The sequence below is a fragment of the Lycorma delicatula genome, chromosome 4 (assembly GCF_047948215.1).
Source record: "Lycorma delicatula isolate Av1 chromosome 4, ASM4794821v1, whole genome shotgun sequence".
Lineage (NCBI taxonomy): Eukaryota > Metazoa > Arthropoda > Insecta > Hemiptera > Fulgoridae > Lycorma > Lycorma delicatula.
Window position 1 is genome coordinate 70299876 of NC_134458.1, and position 17854 is coordinate 70317729.

Genomic DNA, 17854 nt, shown 5'->3' on the forward strand with positions numbered 1-17854 from the left:
GAAGATATTTTTGTTTACTCTGTAATTGTAAGACAATTCGATCCTGAAGTTTCTTATTTATTGCAAGACTGAGACCTATAAGGTCCTATTTTCTGTCAAAATATCTTTCATCCTCCTCCATATCTGATGTTAACTTATTTGACCAGTAATTGATAATAAGAACCAAAGATCGGCTAAATGAATATAAACCTTTTGAAAGCACTCAGACTAGTATAATAAGAAATTTGTGGTAACTAATATGTTATTTGGCTAAGCTAAGAAGTAGTGCTACACACTTTGAGTTAATTTAATTCATACCTTTGAAATAACATAGTTTCTCTTGATTTACTTCTTTTTTTTGCAATTACGGTAATGTTTAATAAATTAATAATCTAAATTAACAAGCTAATCAATAAGATGTATTTAAGTTAATGTGTTGATTACTGAATTTTAAGTCAATGTTAAAAATCTGTCAAGGGTAATCATTGCTAAAAGCACATGTGTGCTATGTAAACTAAACGAGATTTAGAAATATTTACAATAGAATAAGATATGAGATACACTGAAACTAGTAAATTAACCCATTGTAAAGAATTAAACAAGTATGATGCAATTCAAATAAACATATAGTAACCACGATTATGTTTAATAACACTACTACACTTGAAGTGTTACATAGGGTCAGTCTGAGAATGGCCAAAAGCTTTGAGTATTTTGACATTAAAATATTTCCATGGATTCAAATGATTTTATTCTACACTGAATATTTAAAATAACAAAATAAAATAAAAACATAAATATAAAATAATTTACTGAAAATTTAATTTGCACTTACTACATCCAAATGTTGTCTAACAGAACGAACTTGCTCGTTACTTTCCCTTGAAAGGAGAGTTTTTTTCACCCCACTATTTTTGCTGAAAAGAAAATCCACACATTAATAATTCATAAAAAAATGCAATATTTATATTTATTTAATTTAAAATTATTTGTTATAGTAATTAACAAGTTTATTATCTTTCAAGGTGACTATAGATTTTTCAATTATTTTCATAAATTCCTGTGATTATGTGAATTTTGGACTTCGATAAAAAAAATTAAACTTTATATTATGAGCTGTAAATTTATAAAGAAACAGTATTTTATAATTTGAAATTCAGATGAGATGATTTCAATTGTATGAGCCTGTTTTTACCTGATAAGTACTTGAGCATCCAGATATTCTTTTTATAGAACCCTGAATAAGAAACAGAGTTCTGGGCAAACCCAAAGGCAGCCACGCTCTATCAAGTTCTTATTTAGGAACCAGCTGTCCTACTGGCTACTGGATGGAGCCATCTTGGTGCTATAGATGAAATCAGTGTGACAATTTTAAGGTTTTTTAATTTATAATTCCAGGAAAGAAATAGGAATAAGGAAAGGGATAGAGGGGTGAGAAAATGAATCGCTTCAAGAAAATTGGATAGTTAAAAATCTCCTAGGATGTATGTAAACATAGTATATAAATGTTGATTTCAGCTAAATTAAAAAAATATTTTGCATCTAAGTGGTCTAATATACCAAAACTTTATATACTGTTTTTGTAATATATCTATGACAGCCTCACATGTCTGTCCACACATTTAATGAGAAAATCATTACATTATGTTTATCACAATGTTATAAAACTAATCTTTTCTATTATGAGCTTTGTATTTATTAAAAATTACAAAAGAGACAGATTAACTAAACATTTGACTTCAAAGGCAAAATTGGCACTTAATATATTTAGAATTTTACAACACTCAAACCACGGCAATGTCTTTATAAGAACTCAGCTTGCTATAAGTGTTTTTCTATTTTAACAGTTACAGTAAAAAAAAAAAAAAAAAAGATTTACTGAACAGAATTCCTAATTCAGAAAGTGAATACAAAGAAATTTTAAACTTGACACTAACTATAAAAGTTGTGTATTGTAAAAATATTCTTAACTGATGGTTACATTTAAAATACCACTAACCTTCTAAAAATAACCTTCTAAAAATCCTAATTTGGCAGTTTTGATTGTTCTTAAATAAAGAACAATGGTAAAAGATGTTTTACAAATTCGTTTTGTACACTCAAGTCTGCAACGAAAATGATAACTCAAAAATTGACTGCTATTAAGTTAATTTATTTTAAAGTAAGTAAGCTATTAAGTAAGTTTATTTTAGATAAAGGGAAAAAAAAAATATATATATATACACACAACTAATTTAATGTCAATGCTATTATTATGCTTGCTAATTTATTGTACAAATGACTGATAGAAAACGATGGAATGAAAGAAAGAGCTGCTGGTTCCCTTAGCCTACGGTTGGAACATTTTTATAGCTCAGTAAAGTAATGAAGGGGAAAATGGAAATATCTGATACACAACAGGAAAACTGTATGAATCTTTGTACAGCAAATTTGACAAGTTCAGTGTTATTATTTCACATCAACTTCAGATGTTTTGATAACATGATATCTTATTGAATATTAAAATGGAAGTTACTCTATGACATTCTGAAAGTTTCATTTTTCAAGTGGAGGTACTTTAACAAGTACCCATCTTTCATAATAATATGTTTAGTTATCTCATCTTTCTCATATTACCTTAATATTGTTGAAAAAATAAGATTTTTTTTTAATTGCAATTAAAATATGTAAGAATTTTTTACTATTTTATTTTTATCAAGTTTTAAATTTTATTTAGCGGTTAAATAACAATAATTAATCGTTTAAAAACAACTAATTTAAAAAAAAATTAAAATTTTTATAATTAATTATTTATATAATATAATACTTTAGCCTCTGCAAAGTATAGAATTAGAGAATGCTCAGCTTTACTTTTTATGTTCAAATGTTTTTGGGCCTACGCCCACCATCAGTGATATTTTTTAATAATTCTTCATAAAACAATAATATGTGTATATTTTCACATTATATTTTTTCTTTTTACTTTTATTTCATAAAAATTGTTATTAATAAAATTTAAAAACATTTTTAAAATTCTGAATAAATATTTATTCAGTCAAGAGAATGAAAAGTATTGTAATAATAACTAATAATTTATCAATATCTTACCTTTGTGTGCCAACTTAAATAATTTTAATAAGAATGTCCCCATCAAATTCTGTTTGCAGATTTATAAGGCTGAATTTACATCTCTCTCTCACTCACTCTCTTTATCTCTCTCTATATATATATATACACACAATTTTTCTAAAATTTCTGACTTTTTATTACTATTTTCATGTTTAATATTTACTCTCGAATATTTCTAAATTACATATTAAATTATAATTATGATTATTAAATTGTTATATTATGATTATTATTTATTACATGGTCGGCTACATCTGAGAAACCTATTTTTTTATTTTTAAATAATCTAAAATGTTCATTAAATCTATCTTTAAACAAACTATTTGTTTTACCAATATATATCTTTTTGTGATTGCTGCATTTTATTTTATAAATACCGGAAGAATTATATTTATTTTTTACTTTTTTAATATTATTTTTAATATTTTAAATGTTTTATTATATGATTACACTAATAAACATAATTTTTGTTTCCTAACATGCAATACATGATTTTAATCTGTTTTTTGAAGCTGAAAATGAATATGAACTCAGAATCTATCACACACCATTTTTGAAAAATTTTTAAATCTTAATTAAAGGATTTTTTTCATTTTTCAATGTATAGTTACCATTTTAAGCTCCTATATTGTATCTTGTTAGCTCATTTTTTTATTGTTTAACTTTGATAACATAATTTGTAGGCTATAAATAAACAATCATAGACAAAGAATTAAATCTTGTCATAGTCATAACATCATATCACATCATATAACATCATATCTAATACTGAAGAGTGAGCCTTCGTGGACAAGATTAATCAAGTCTGTGCAGGTCAAAACATGTAGCTGAAAACACAGCTATGTTGTTTGTATTAAGCACTGGATTTAGAAATGAATTAATTTTGTTCAGTCTTATTGCTGTCTTAAGTTTGTAAACAGTGCAGTCATAATGCCTCGAAATTGTGTAAATGATGTGGATGCCTTTTGTTATGTATGTGGTGAGTGTACCGAAAAATCAAATATAAAAAATTACACCTTTAATTAATAAAGTACATCATTTGTATTTTCACTGTAAAATTGGTGATCAGGATAAGACGTGGGCTCCTCATATAGTATGCACTAATTGTTCTGTATATTTAAGAGGATGGCTGAAAAGTACATGGAAGGCTGTCGTTTGGTGTATCTATGGTTTGGCGTAAACCAAAGGATCATGTAACTGATTGTTACTTTTGTTTAACAAGTGTGTCTGGAATTTCTAAAAAATTAAACATACTGTTAAATATCCTTCATTGCACTCTGCAATCAGGCCTGTACCTCACAGTGAAATTATTCCAGTTCCTGAGCCACCTTTGAATGTGTGTTTCGAAAGCAGTGACAATGATTTTGGTTTTGAATTATCTTCCAATAAGCCACATCTTATATCACAAGGTGAATTAAATGACTTGGTTAGAAATTTAAATTTATCAAAAAATCAAGCTGAACTGTTAGGATCAAGACTGCAAGGTTGGAATTTACTTTTAAAAAAAATACAAACATTTAGGCTTTCGGAGCCTACAAAAAGAACTTTCTCAGTACTTTATTGATGAAAATAATTTGGTTTATTGCACAAATATTGATGAGCATATGTTGCACTTAGGCAAGTTCATAAACCTGAGGACTGGTGCCTTTTCATTGATTCCCAAAAACTTTATGTTTTTATTACTTTTTATTTTTTTGAGTTTCATAGAACCCCAAAAAATATTTTTACCACCCTCTCCATATCAAGCTAGGACTAATGAAAAATTCTGTAAAAGCAATGAAGGACAGTTCTGGATTTTTGTATATCAGGCAGAAATTTCTGAATGTAAGTGAAGGAAAAATTAAAAAAGGAATATTTGTCGGTCCTCAAATAAGGAAGTTGATCAAAGATGATGTATTTAACTCAATGTTAAATAATGTTGAAAGTGCAGCTTAGGCTTCATTTAAAGACGTTTGCAAACATTTTGCAAAAATCTGACAATTACCACGATATTTTTAATCAACTTCTTACTTCATACAGAGCTATGGAATGTAATATGTCTTTGAAAATACATTTCCTCCACTCACATCTGGAGTTTTCCTGGACAACCTCGGAGATATAAATGACAAACACGGTGAACATTTCCACCAAGACATTTCGGTGTTGGAAAGCCGCTATAAAGGGAAATGGAGTACTAACATGCTACCCGATTACTGTTGGACATTAATTCGGGATGTGCCTAAGGCTATTTATAAAAGAAAAGCATCAGCAAAATCATTCTAGCACAGATATGGCCATGCAAAATTATAAATTTTACAGATTTTAACTATATTTTCCCTTAATTTTTTTGAAGTGTAATTTACTTAAAAGTAAGGGTAATAGAAAAATTGTATTTACAGATTGTAATGTATGAAAAAAAGCAATTCAAGAAATGATATCACACTTAGAGAAGCATAAAAAAAACTTTATTTTGTGTATCAGTTAATGAGGTTTATAAAGGGCTTATATTTTTTATCATTATATGTGTCAATCAAGTTTTCTATAATTTTATTTGTATAAGAGTACTTTATATAAATATTTTCACCATTTTTATTTTTATTTATAGGTATTTAGTAATGTTTATGTTATTGAAAAATTCTGGATATTTTTTATATATGTTATCAATCAATGACGCACAAAATCCATTGTTTATATTACTTATTTCATTATGCAATTCCTGTTTATTGTTAATGTATTTTATTTTTATATTTATCATGTTTTTAAAAATATTAATTTTTTGGGACCGCGGATGATTAGAATTGTTGTTTATAATGATTTCATTTAAGGTAGGTTTTTTATATACTCCAGTTATTATTTGATTGTTTTTATTTATTTTAATATTTACGTCTAAATAATTTATTTTCTATTATGTTCCACTTCATATGTAAATTTTAATGTATTATGAAATGAATTTAATTTATTTAAAACTACTTCATGTTTGTTATTTATAACTGGTTCATATATAACTAAAATATCATCCACATATCTGACCCATAATAAAATTTTATGTACTTGATTTATACCATAGACTATTCTACTTCTAAATTCATGCAGATAAATTTCCGACATTACAGCAGATAAGGGAAATACCATGGGTAAAACATTTTCTTGTTTATAACAGATTCCATTAAATTCAAAATAATTCTGCTTACATATATTTCTAATTATTGTTACAATATTGGTAAAATGAATAGGTTCTTTAAAGATAAGATTTAATGAACATTTTAGATCATATAAAAACAAAAAAATAGGTTTCTCAAATGTAGTCGACCATTTAATAAATAATAATCACAATATAACTAATTTAGAAATAATCTAAAGAGTAAATATTGAAAGTGAAAATAGTAATAAAAAATTAGAAATTTTAGAAAAATTGTATATATAAACGTAAATTCAGCCGTATAAATCTGCAAACAGAATTTGATGGGGACATTCTTATTAAAATTATTTAAGTTGGCATATAAAGATAAAATAATAGTTACTGCAATACTTTTTCATTCTTTTGACTAAACAAATATTTGTTCTAAATTTTTAAAATGTTTTTAAATTTTATTAATAACAATTTCTATGAAATAAAAGTAAAAAAATAAGATTTAATGATTAAATGTAAACAGATGAAGAATTATTAAAAAATATCACTAAAAATACACTTAGGCCCAAAAACATTGTGAACATAAAAAAGTAAAGGTAAGTGTTCTCTAATTCTGTTCTTTGCGGAGGCTGAACAAACTATATATTATATATAGTTATTTAGCCTACAGAGGGGAAAAAAATGGACTATAAAAAATGTAATCTAAATAAATTAATAATTAATTATTTATAGTGATATTAAAATAAATAAGTGAATAGCTGAAATGATAATTAACTAACTCTGTAACTGCTGCAAAATTTTCATGTTATTGAGTCATTGGCGTTTTTAAAGGATTTGTCATGAAGAAGTTAAATGCTAATAGGAAAATAAGGTACTGAATGTTGTGGCATGAAAAAATTATTTAACTGAATAATTTTAAACTAAAATTATAAATGGAACAAGATTGTTAGATGTAAATCTCATTATACTGCTAATTTTAATTAATGTTTGATTGTTATATATTGTGGATTGTGGATGTATTGACTGTTATTTTATTTCATAAATAATTTATTATTTGTTTGTATCTAATTATATTTTAATGATAAGGTACAAAGTGAATAATTACAATTTATATTGTACATAATGCTTCCTATACTGATAAGGTACTGGCACTTTTAATATTTGTAAATAGTATAAATGTTCTTGATTTTATAAAAACTATTTCAGTTTATAACTCAATTCTTATATTCTCTTTTGGTTTTTGGGAACACATATATTACTTTTTGAATTACTTGGGGTCTTTAGGTAACCAGAAAAATGTTATTTTTAAGAATCTGGGAAACGGCTTCAGTCATGCCACTGTATGTAAGGGTAGCTGATTTATATATGTATTCCTTGATCTGATTTTTTATTGTTATTATAATTGTTATTATATATTTTTTATTATTATTTTCTATTAGCATACCATTACCTAAAATTTATTTTTTTAATGTATTTATTTATTTTGGTACATTATTGTTTAATAAAGCACACTTGATTAAGTTATTATTTTAAAATTTTTATTTAAGGTAAATTAAAAAGATGAAATAAAGTATGTAGTTTGCAGATATGTACAATTTATACAATTCTGTAAGCTCATCTTCATTATGAGTCTTGTCTAAATTTGAACATATTAAAATTCCAAATCTATAATAATTATTTTGTAAATATTTTTTGAATCACGAAAAAATGAAAAGCATTCTATAGTAATCAAACATCATGAGTTGACCATAATGTTGTATTGATACTTTCAGACACTGCATTAAAAACTGTACTTTTAATACTTTAAGTAGTGTAAGAGTAAAAAAAAAGTTATGAACATACTGAGTAAATCGATAAATGCCAATACCAATAGTAACTTCATGACCCAAACGAAACTGGATTCGTGCAATACTTCGCTTAACATGGGTTTCCCTGAAAACAAGAATAGATTTAATTAAAATATAAAAATATAGAGGTATGTTTACTATCCAGTTGCTAATATAAAATTAAGTGTTTGTTGTTATTATAATCTTTGGCTAATAATGGAACATTTGTTGTTTTTGCTACAATAATTTGAATATATATTCATCTGAATAATTTAAATGCATTATTTTCTGAATCCTATCATAATATTAAAATTTTACTTGCTCATTAATCATACTTTTGTTATTAATTATATTTTATTGATGTTTTATCATTTATATTTGCTTGAAAGTAAAGCATCTAAATCTGGATTCATGGGAAATATGAATAATAAATAACAAATGAATGAATGATGTATTTACTGAAATACCTTTAAGATATATGTTAGTTAAGTAAACCAAATATTTCATTTTCTTGGAAGTTACCAATTTTAAAATTTATTATTTCATCAGAGGAAAAAATATTTAATAAAATTAATTAAAACTTTCTTTCTTTTTAATAATTTAAACATAGTAACTGTTTAATTTTATTGACCATCAACATAAATATTCTCAAATGAAATTTCAAACACAGTAACTGAACAGAATTCATCAAATAAGAAACCTTTTCATTCTTATATTATCTTCAGTTATTACTATATCACAACTTACTACTGTCAAATATAGAAATGAGAAAAAATCCAACCAATCAATTAATGCACCTAATCAGACTCTATTACAGTGCATACTTAAAAATCTCTATTACTCTACCTAGTAGTTCATTTATGAATCCCTGTGGTGTACACACACAAACAACAAAAGAAATAAGGATTATTAAAAAATAATAATCGATACAATAAAGTATCTTACAGGCATAAAGTTTGGGATCAGAATTTGTAATTTTTCTCCAAAATAACAACTTTAACAAGTCAGATTGAGCCTCCACAAGGTGCACCTGGATGTATGCGGAACAATTAAGAGAAATTTATCCGGTGAATTGAATCCAAACAAACTTCACAGCTTCATTTATCATCAAATCACACCACACTAGATCACATCTGGAGTTGTAACTTGGGACCTAGTCCCACCACAGGTGACCCCTTGACAGTCAACCACAAAAGGTCTTTTAAGGATATTCCATCAGCTGAACCAAGCAACACCAGAGTTCAGAAAAGGCAGCGTTCAGATACTGTGGGCTGCCACTTAGAAAACAACATGTGATCGGAAGCATTGGATGCAACAACACAACACACATGAACAAGAAAAATACAAAGCTCAAAATCAAATCAAAGTAAATCACCTACATTTCCATACACAATGTAAACTCACTCATCCAGACTGGTAAACTAAAAATAAAAACTGGCCTAATGGGCCAACACAAAATTCTAATCATGGGTCTGCAGGAAATAAGAAACACCGGCCAGGACACCATGGAATCTCAAGGATATAGGCTCTACAAAAGGTATACCTGGGAAGAGAGAGATGAAAAATGTCCCACAGTTCGGAACAGGCTTTTTAGTCAGCCTCAAAATAATAAACTCCATACAAGAATTTCAGTCACAATCCTCAAGAATCTCAGCACTCATCCTAAAATTTTCTTACCAAATTAATAAATGTGATAAAATTGACCCTCACAAATCCTCAAGAATCTCAGCACTCATCCTAAAATTGTCTTACCAAATTAATAAATGTGATAAAATTGACCCTCACAAACACTAAGTTGAAAGTAAAATTCAGGGACAAACTTTCAGAACCATTTGAGATCAAAACAGGAATGTGCCAAAGTGATGGGCTCTCACTGCTATTATTCAACGTGTTGAATAATAGAATTGAGAGCCCATCACTTTGGATCCATCTTTGGAGCCCATCACTTTGAATAAGAAATGGTAATGAGAGAATGGCTAAAAAAAGTCCCCCAAAAGTAAAAAAAATAGGCCAAAAAATCTATATAAAGTGTCTTGGTTTCACCAATGACTTGACACTGTTAGCAAATGATATCGACGAAGCTAAATCACAGATATTAGAACTTCAAAACATTGCAAATAAAACTGGCATCAAAATATCATTCAAAAAGACAGAAATTATGTACCAAAAAAAACCATGATTAAAAGAAGTAAATATAAATGGTAATAAAATCAAAACAGTAACCCAATTTAAATACCTCAGAGAAATAATAACAAACAACCTAAACGAAAAAACCTCAATCCAAAAAAGAAAAAACAAATTTACTAGAGCTCAAACATTAACCTGGTACACTTACAATACAAAATGCCTATCAATATATGCAAAAATAAGACATTATATCACAGTTATAAAATCAGAAGTCACTTATGCAGCAGAAACACTTCCAGCTGAACAAACAATCAAAGATTGACAGACTCCAGAAAATTGAAAGAACCTGCATCAATAAAAAGTATCAGAAAGACGGGCAGTGGTGTGCATTGTATCTAACAAGTCGTGTACAAAGAGTTAGAACCCATCACTGATACCATGCAAAAAGAAGAGACTAGGATTCTTTGGACATATCATGAAGTTGCAAGATTCAAGACTTCTGAAACAGCTATTTCAGTACAATCTAGACTTGAAAAACACCAAGACAGGATACAGATGGACCAGCGAAATAAGAGGATCTGAAAGAAATTGGCCTTACACCAGAAGACATCACAGATATGAAAAAATTAAACAAGAAAATCAAGAACAGAAACTCACTTCACACTCACAAGAAAAAAAACTCCCAACACTAGAAAGGGCACAAAGATCAGAATGTATGAAAAATTACTGGGAGGACTTCAACGCCCAAACAGTCTCCCCATCAAATAGACTTTGATAATGGACTAACTAAAATGATCCTAAGTAATCATAAAAGATAATAATAATAATAATAATAATAATAATAATAATAATAATAATAATAATAATAATAATAATAATGCGTCTTACCTGTTGATTGTGTCAAGTATATCATTTATATTATCAAACGGTGCATGAATGACAAATCTTTCTTTTTTTACAGTTTGCACAATTTCCTAAAAAAACAAAGCCAACAATAAAATCCACATAACTGTTAACTTACATGTATTAAAGAGATTACATGCGCAGATTCTACAAGTACATTATGTGATATTTGTGTACATGGTGTGTATATTATAATTGTGAGTAGAATGCTGCAATTTATGAAGCTCATTTTTTTATCATCATTAACAAACAAATCTATGAATGCAGAAAGCTAATTTATTATATATCAATGCTAATCGATTCAAAGATTATTACAGTCAAATTTATTTATTTATATATAAATAACCATGGATTTTAACACCTGTAAAATGGTCAGGAAGTAATAATGTTTAACCTTCACAAGTTGAGAATCCTTTGCTCATGGATAATAGGAGAAATAACCACATCAACAAGCTGTGAATGTAAAAAATTATAAACTACAAGTATCACGTTCAACATTATGTAAATATATCTATGGCTGATATGGGTAATTTCCAACTGTTATGCCTGCAATTCTGTGATTTTAGATACTTCCTCCTTCATCTACAAAGGATTAGGAAAATTATAAATTCTTTTTGTTAGAATATAGCAATCAGTAAGTTTCATTTTTAGATTCCACTGAATTTGATTTTTTTTTTTTTGATAGTTTTTTCAACAATTTTTAATTTTAGGGAAAAATGACTAAAATCAGACGACTGTTTGTCTTCATTTTCAAAATCATTCATAACTTATTTTAATATAATATTTATTAATTTATTAGTGTAGTATGCATTCTCCCCTTCTCACCTTTTTTATACATGACTATAATTGGATTTGATCAAAATGTATTCTTTCACTGCACACAGGTTAGTTTTCTATAATCATTCATTTTTAATCACTCAGTGAAAAATTATTCAACTCCTGCTTTATAACTCCATTTTCTACTTAACCTCCTATTCAATAATGTATGCCCTGCAATTTACCTTTTCAAATAGCTAATTAGATGACATAACTTCATAAACTCTTTGAGTGTTTCTAATCTCACTAAATGCCTATATGTTTCTTTCATTTTCACATTTATTCTAGTGAACCTTTTAATCTCAGTAACAATATTGAATTCACCAAGAATAGTGGACTACTACTGACTACACATACTCACAGAGAAAGAGACATGCACACACATGCATTTGCATGCATGAACGCGCGTGCGCACACACACAGTCTGAATATTTATTAAACAGTTACATACAAAAACTGATTACAAGGCTAGAGAACACTTTTATGACAAACACAGCTACAACTTAATTTTTTGAACAAAAAATTAATATATAAGTGTTATAATGATACCTGCACTAGAGAATGCAAAAAAAAACAATTTTCAGCATAAGGTAATCATAGAAATTACACATTAGGGAACGAATGTATTATATTCACATTCTTAACAGACCCTATGAAAAAAGATTATTTAACAGTTTCAAATAAAATTATACAGATTAAAAATTTGATTATTTATCATTAACTGCAACGTTATATACAAAGTAGGAATGTGCATTTGTACAAAAATGATATAATTGTACGATGTTATAGATATCTAGAAACTGCTGTATGAACTAAAGGAGTATTTTGTAGCGGTAACTAACAAGATATCTTTAGCAAAATTACAATCATAAAAAAAATGTATGATGTAGAATTACAAGTTGTTAACAAATAGTGGACTACTAGCTACAGCTTCATTGTCTATCAGTCAGGAGCTGTCAATTACTGTATATCTTTGCAAAGTTCCACAATGACATTAAGGGTTAGACATTCAAACTTGTACTCAATTCATAGCATAACAGGAGTTTATTCCTTTGGGCTTTTTAACTGCTATTTCTCACTGTATGAACACAGAAAAAATGATTCTATATCAGTGATCGTGAGTGAGCAAATTACACATACAACATACCTTTGTGAGTGTGATAATGAAACATAAAAACCCTTTACCCCAGAAAACAGTTTAACTTCTACATTCAAAGTGAATAATCAACCTGACCATAATGAATATGCTCATTTTTCAATTGAAGAAAATCAGTACAAATTTGTTTTATAATTAATAATATTAAATTTTTAAAAAAATTTTGTAAAAAAAGTTACAATATAAGCAGATGTAAAATTTTATTTACCTGGTAAAATTTTTCAGTATCAAACTGTGAACCAAATGGAATGATATCTAAATCGATACCAGCTTGTGAAATGTCATTTGCTCTCTGGCAAATCTGATGTTGTTTATCAGAATGTGAAGCATCAGGGTTATCATCCTTAGTAAAGAGAAGTATGCGTTTATAACCCAATGTAACAGAACTGTTGAAAAAACCACAATTAATCATTGCCAACTAGAAAATTGTACAGCAGAAGCTAAACAGAAATGGAAATAATATCATCAGATACACAATGATGTTTAAATATATTTTATGCTGTAAATGACTGGGAAATGGTTCTTTTTTTAATTTCTACCTGTTAAACTCTATGGAAATGTTATACACATTTCCATTATAAAGGAACTATATAAACATAGACATATCTATAAATGTAACAAAGATAAAAAAAAAATTATTGCTTACCATGAACTAAAGCTGAGCATGCAAGCAGGTAATGCATCAACAAGATAAGCATCAGTTGAATGACCATACTCTTTTCTGAAATCATTTGGTGATTTCGCTGAAAAATATAAAAAAAAAGAGATTAAGTAATATATTTAATCTGCGAACGATTATCTAATAATTATATTGTAAGAGATTAAGGATAAAACAGATTTCTCTCCTATTTTGTTCAAGGAATATCTCTAAAGTAATACTACGGGGAAATTTCTCTCCTTAAGGTCCTTAAGGAATCTGTGTCGTTCATGCCACACTAGTATATACACACTGCATTGTTATCTGTAAGTTGTCATGTAATATCTTTGATTATGTGCGAGTTATTATGTTACAAAATGAATAGTTAAATCATTGTTGCTGCCGACTGTGAAATACGTGGAGTCATATGTTTTTTAAACCTCAAAACGTGAAGCCAGCTGAAATTCATAGGCAGTTGGTTGCTGTGTATGGTGATAATGTAATGAATCAAAGAGACGTTTGAAAATGGTGTGAAATAACAGAATTAATGTGCATGATGAAGAACGTTCAGGTACACCCTCGATAATCACTGAGGACTTGTTGAAACACGTTGATGATGAAATCAGAAAAGATCGTCACTCAACGATTTCTGACCTGGCCCTTCTTTTTCCTGATGTTTCAAGAGCTGTTATTGGTTGCATTGTTCATGGCCGCTTAGGCTTCAGAAAGGTTTGTGCAAGTTGGGTGCCACACATCTTAACAGAATGTCACAAAAAAAATCTGAATGGGATCTGCTTTGGAATTTTTGATGCGCTACACAGAAAAAGGTGATGAGTTCCTTAATTCAATTGTTACCGGTGATGAAACATAAATTTTGTATTACATGCCAGAGAGAAAACCGCAGTTAAGTGAATGGCATCATCCTCAATCACCAACCAGAACAACAAAGGTCAAGCCACAGCCATTTGGACACAAACTGATGGCCAGTCTTTTGGGATTGGTTTGGCATACTGCTGATTGATTTCATGCCATGCAGAACAACTATAAATGCAGAAGCCACGTCAGAAGTCTATGTAAGTTACAGCATGTCAATCAAAATCGGCGACGTGGGTGGCTGACCGACAGCATCATCCTGCAGCATGATAATACACGTCCAAACACGTGATTTACTGAGAACATTTGGATGGGAAAGTTACAATTACCCACCATATAGTCCAGAGTTAGCTCCTTCTGATTACCATTTGTTTGGGAAATTGAAAGAATTTTTGAGTAGTAAGCAATTCGTGGGTGACAAACTTAAAAATTCTGTTAATCAGTGGCTAAATGGGTTGGCGACAGAAGAATACAACGAGGGTATACTGAAGCTGATGTATAGCTACGATAAATGTCAATTCATGTGGCAATTACATAGAGAACTAGTATAAGGCATGTAGTTTAAGAGAAAAAAATATTTATAAAAATTTCAGAACAAATCATTTTACAATGAAACAGTCTTCACTTTAGAGATAACCTCTTGTAATTCAAGATTTATTTAAAACTAAATATAATAGAATTTAAATATACTAACAGTAGTTAAAAAAAATTTACAACACTTGTGTTGTTTTAACAGAGGGGGTGGTTTATTGAAGATATTAAGTCCTGATTTTTATGATTTACTATAATTTTTGAAGTCTTTATGTATTTTTAATTTATTTATGTTAACCTAGTGTTTGTTTTCATAATACATAGTTTTAAAACATTCTTTTACTTTCTTATTTTTAATTTCAAATGACAAATTTAAAAATAAATACTTACACATAAAATGATCAAGCTGGTTGATTTTTGAAGCATTAGGGACTGAAAGTGGAACTAATTCTACAATGTGCTTCCGGTTTGTATCACCATTTTCTACTCCAAATAGTATAACAGATATCATTGATTTAGAAGATAATCGTATTTTGCTTAACATTAATTCTTTACAACACTGTAAAACAAAAAGCAAAATCGTTTCATGAGGTAAAGTTTAAAAGCAAAAGTCATTTAGATAAACAATTATCTATTAAAAAAATATATTGAAAACCAAAAACACCATATTTTCTTTATTTTGTAAAAACAAAAAATAATTGTTTTTAACATTTTACATTTAACATAAACTAGATCTTCTACTCCAACCCACCGGGTTGGTATAGTGGGTTAGTGGTGATGGTACGCGTCATCACAAATCAGCTGATTTCAACATCGAGAGTTCCAACGTTCAAATCCTAGTAAAGGCAGTTACTTTTATATGGATTTGAATACTAGTTCATAGATACCAGTGTTCTTTGGTGGTTGTGTTTCAATTAACCACACATCTCAGAAAAGGTCAACCTGAGATTGTACAAGTCTACAGTTCACTTACACTCATACATATCATCCTTATTCATCCTCTGAAGTAATACCTGAAGGTGATTCTGATTGTGAGACTAAACAGGAAAAAAAAGATCTTCTACTCCAGATATTCCAGATGACAGAGATAAATATTGTTACTTGAAAGACTGCTGTTAAGATTAATATTGAGGCTTAAATATTTTATTACTGTCTCTTTCTCAACAAGACTTAAAAGTCTGAACTTATCTTAATCCAGCATGTCACAAATGTACTTCAAAAAGTGTCCTTCATGACTATTTAATTTATACAGGTGACTAACCATGTATTGTTATACATGTGAACCATCTGAAAATACAAGTTACAATCATTAGACATTTCAGTGCTACCAGTAATAATGCAGAGTCACCTGCAAATGGAATTGGGAACATCATAATCTGCACAAATGATGTAAGGAAACAGAAGTTGAAAAGACGAGAATGATTTGTCATTTTGACAAGTATACAGAAATTATCAGACAATGAAAAAAGCATAGAATAGATATGTTTGGTGACAACAGTTACATTGGGACCAGTTTAAAGCATAAAAAGGTGAAGTGATTACCATGTTCTACAGAACTGTTTAATACTTATGTTATTATTATAATCTTTTTGTTCCAGCTATTGCGGGACTAGCATCAGAGTAAACAGAAATGCTATTGTGTTTAAAAATGCTAACCTGGAAATAAAAAGTACCAAAAAAAAATTACCACTGTTTATTTATTTATTCATTGACATAACTACACCTCAAACTAAACATAACTAAAATATCTATTAATAATTTTATGCCGGTCTTACATAAACACAACTGAATTTATTTTTAAATAAAAAAAATAACACATAACCAAGTAACAAAAGTAAAACACTTTTAAAATAAAGAATCAATTTATTTTTAGAAAGAAGTTTTTATTCCATAAGGTAAAAGTAACTTACCAGTAAAGCTAGTTGAAATGTAGAATAATTTACATCTTTATCACTGCTTTCATCATTTTCGTCTTCTTCCAAACATTTTTTAAGATCTTTAACAAACATTTCTTTCCTTGCATCGATCAGAAATATTATTCCTTCACGTCCTACGTAAGGATTTTTTTCATGGAATTCTGATTCCTCTTCATCATCATCATCATTATCAACACTATAATTTTTCCAACTCATATTCAAACTTTTACAGCAAGTAAACACTGAAACAAATTTAATCCAGACTAACTCTATAACCTCACGATGGTGTTTATTGTAGTAATGGGGGGAAGAATCGTGAACTAGTCGTTCCTTCAATTCTATTCATTATACTGAACGAAAGAATCATCGGTTTCCCCCGCAAACCGATTCTGTTTGCGATTCTCAACAATGAGTTGGATAGGTAATAGGAAAACAAATCTTTCTCAGTTACGATTCATAGCAATCTTTCTTAGTGTTGAAAAGAGAAGAATTAAAGACATTTAGTATGTATGCATCAGCTGAGTGGAAAAGGAGTATGAAGAGAGATGAACCGCTAAACAAGGATGAAGAAGAGAAGAGAACATGAGCATTAGAGTTTACAGTACTAGTGACAAGGAAAATAATCGTTGAGTCGGACGAACGATTCTTTGTGAGAATCGTATCAAAACATTTGTTTAACCCACCACTAGTTTATGGTTTAAAATTGACGGTTAGAAAGCAAATTGTGTTTAAATAATTATTCATACTATACTACACAGTACAAAGAGTCATTTTACGAATACACTAAAATTTATGCACATAAGCCAATAATTATTCTAATTTTTACTCAAATTTCTTTCTTTCAAATACTTATTGTTTAAGTGAGTTTTATTT

The 17854-nt window shown here is 28.5% G+C and overlaps 1 protein-coding gene across 3 annotated transcripts in view; it reads right to left on the reverse strand.

Annotated features, from left to right (window-relative positions):
• Irbp (Inverted repeat-binding protein) overlaps positions 1 to 17514 on the reverse strand; it is a 54040-nt gene extending 36526 nt beyond the window's left edge. For 2 of the 3 annotated variants that reach the window (XR_012756112.1, XR_012756113.1), the window contains exons 1-7: positions 16976 to 17514; positions 15456 to 15624; positions 13671 to 13767; positions 13233 to 13410; positions 11038 to 11123; positions 8039 to 8128; positions 815 to 896 (exon numbers count right to left, since the gene is read on the reverse strand). Coding sequence is in view for 1 of the 3 variants with exons in the window: in XM_075363301.1 (XP_075219416.1) it covers positions 815 to 896; positions 8039 to 8128; positions 11038 to 11123; positions 13233 to 13410; positions 13671 to 13767; positions 15456 to 15624; positions 16976 to 17197 (924 nt within the window). In the remaining 2 variants the exon portion in view is untranslated. The remainder of the gene's footprint in view (positions 1 to 814; positions 897 to 8038; positions 8129 to 11037; positions 11124 to 13232; positions 13411 to 13670; positions 13768 to 15455; positions 15625 to 16975) is intronic. The other variant, XM_075363301.1, reaches the window with a different exon arrangement.
• Between the last annotated feature and the right edge of the window lie 340 nt (positions 17515 to 17854).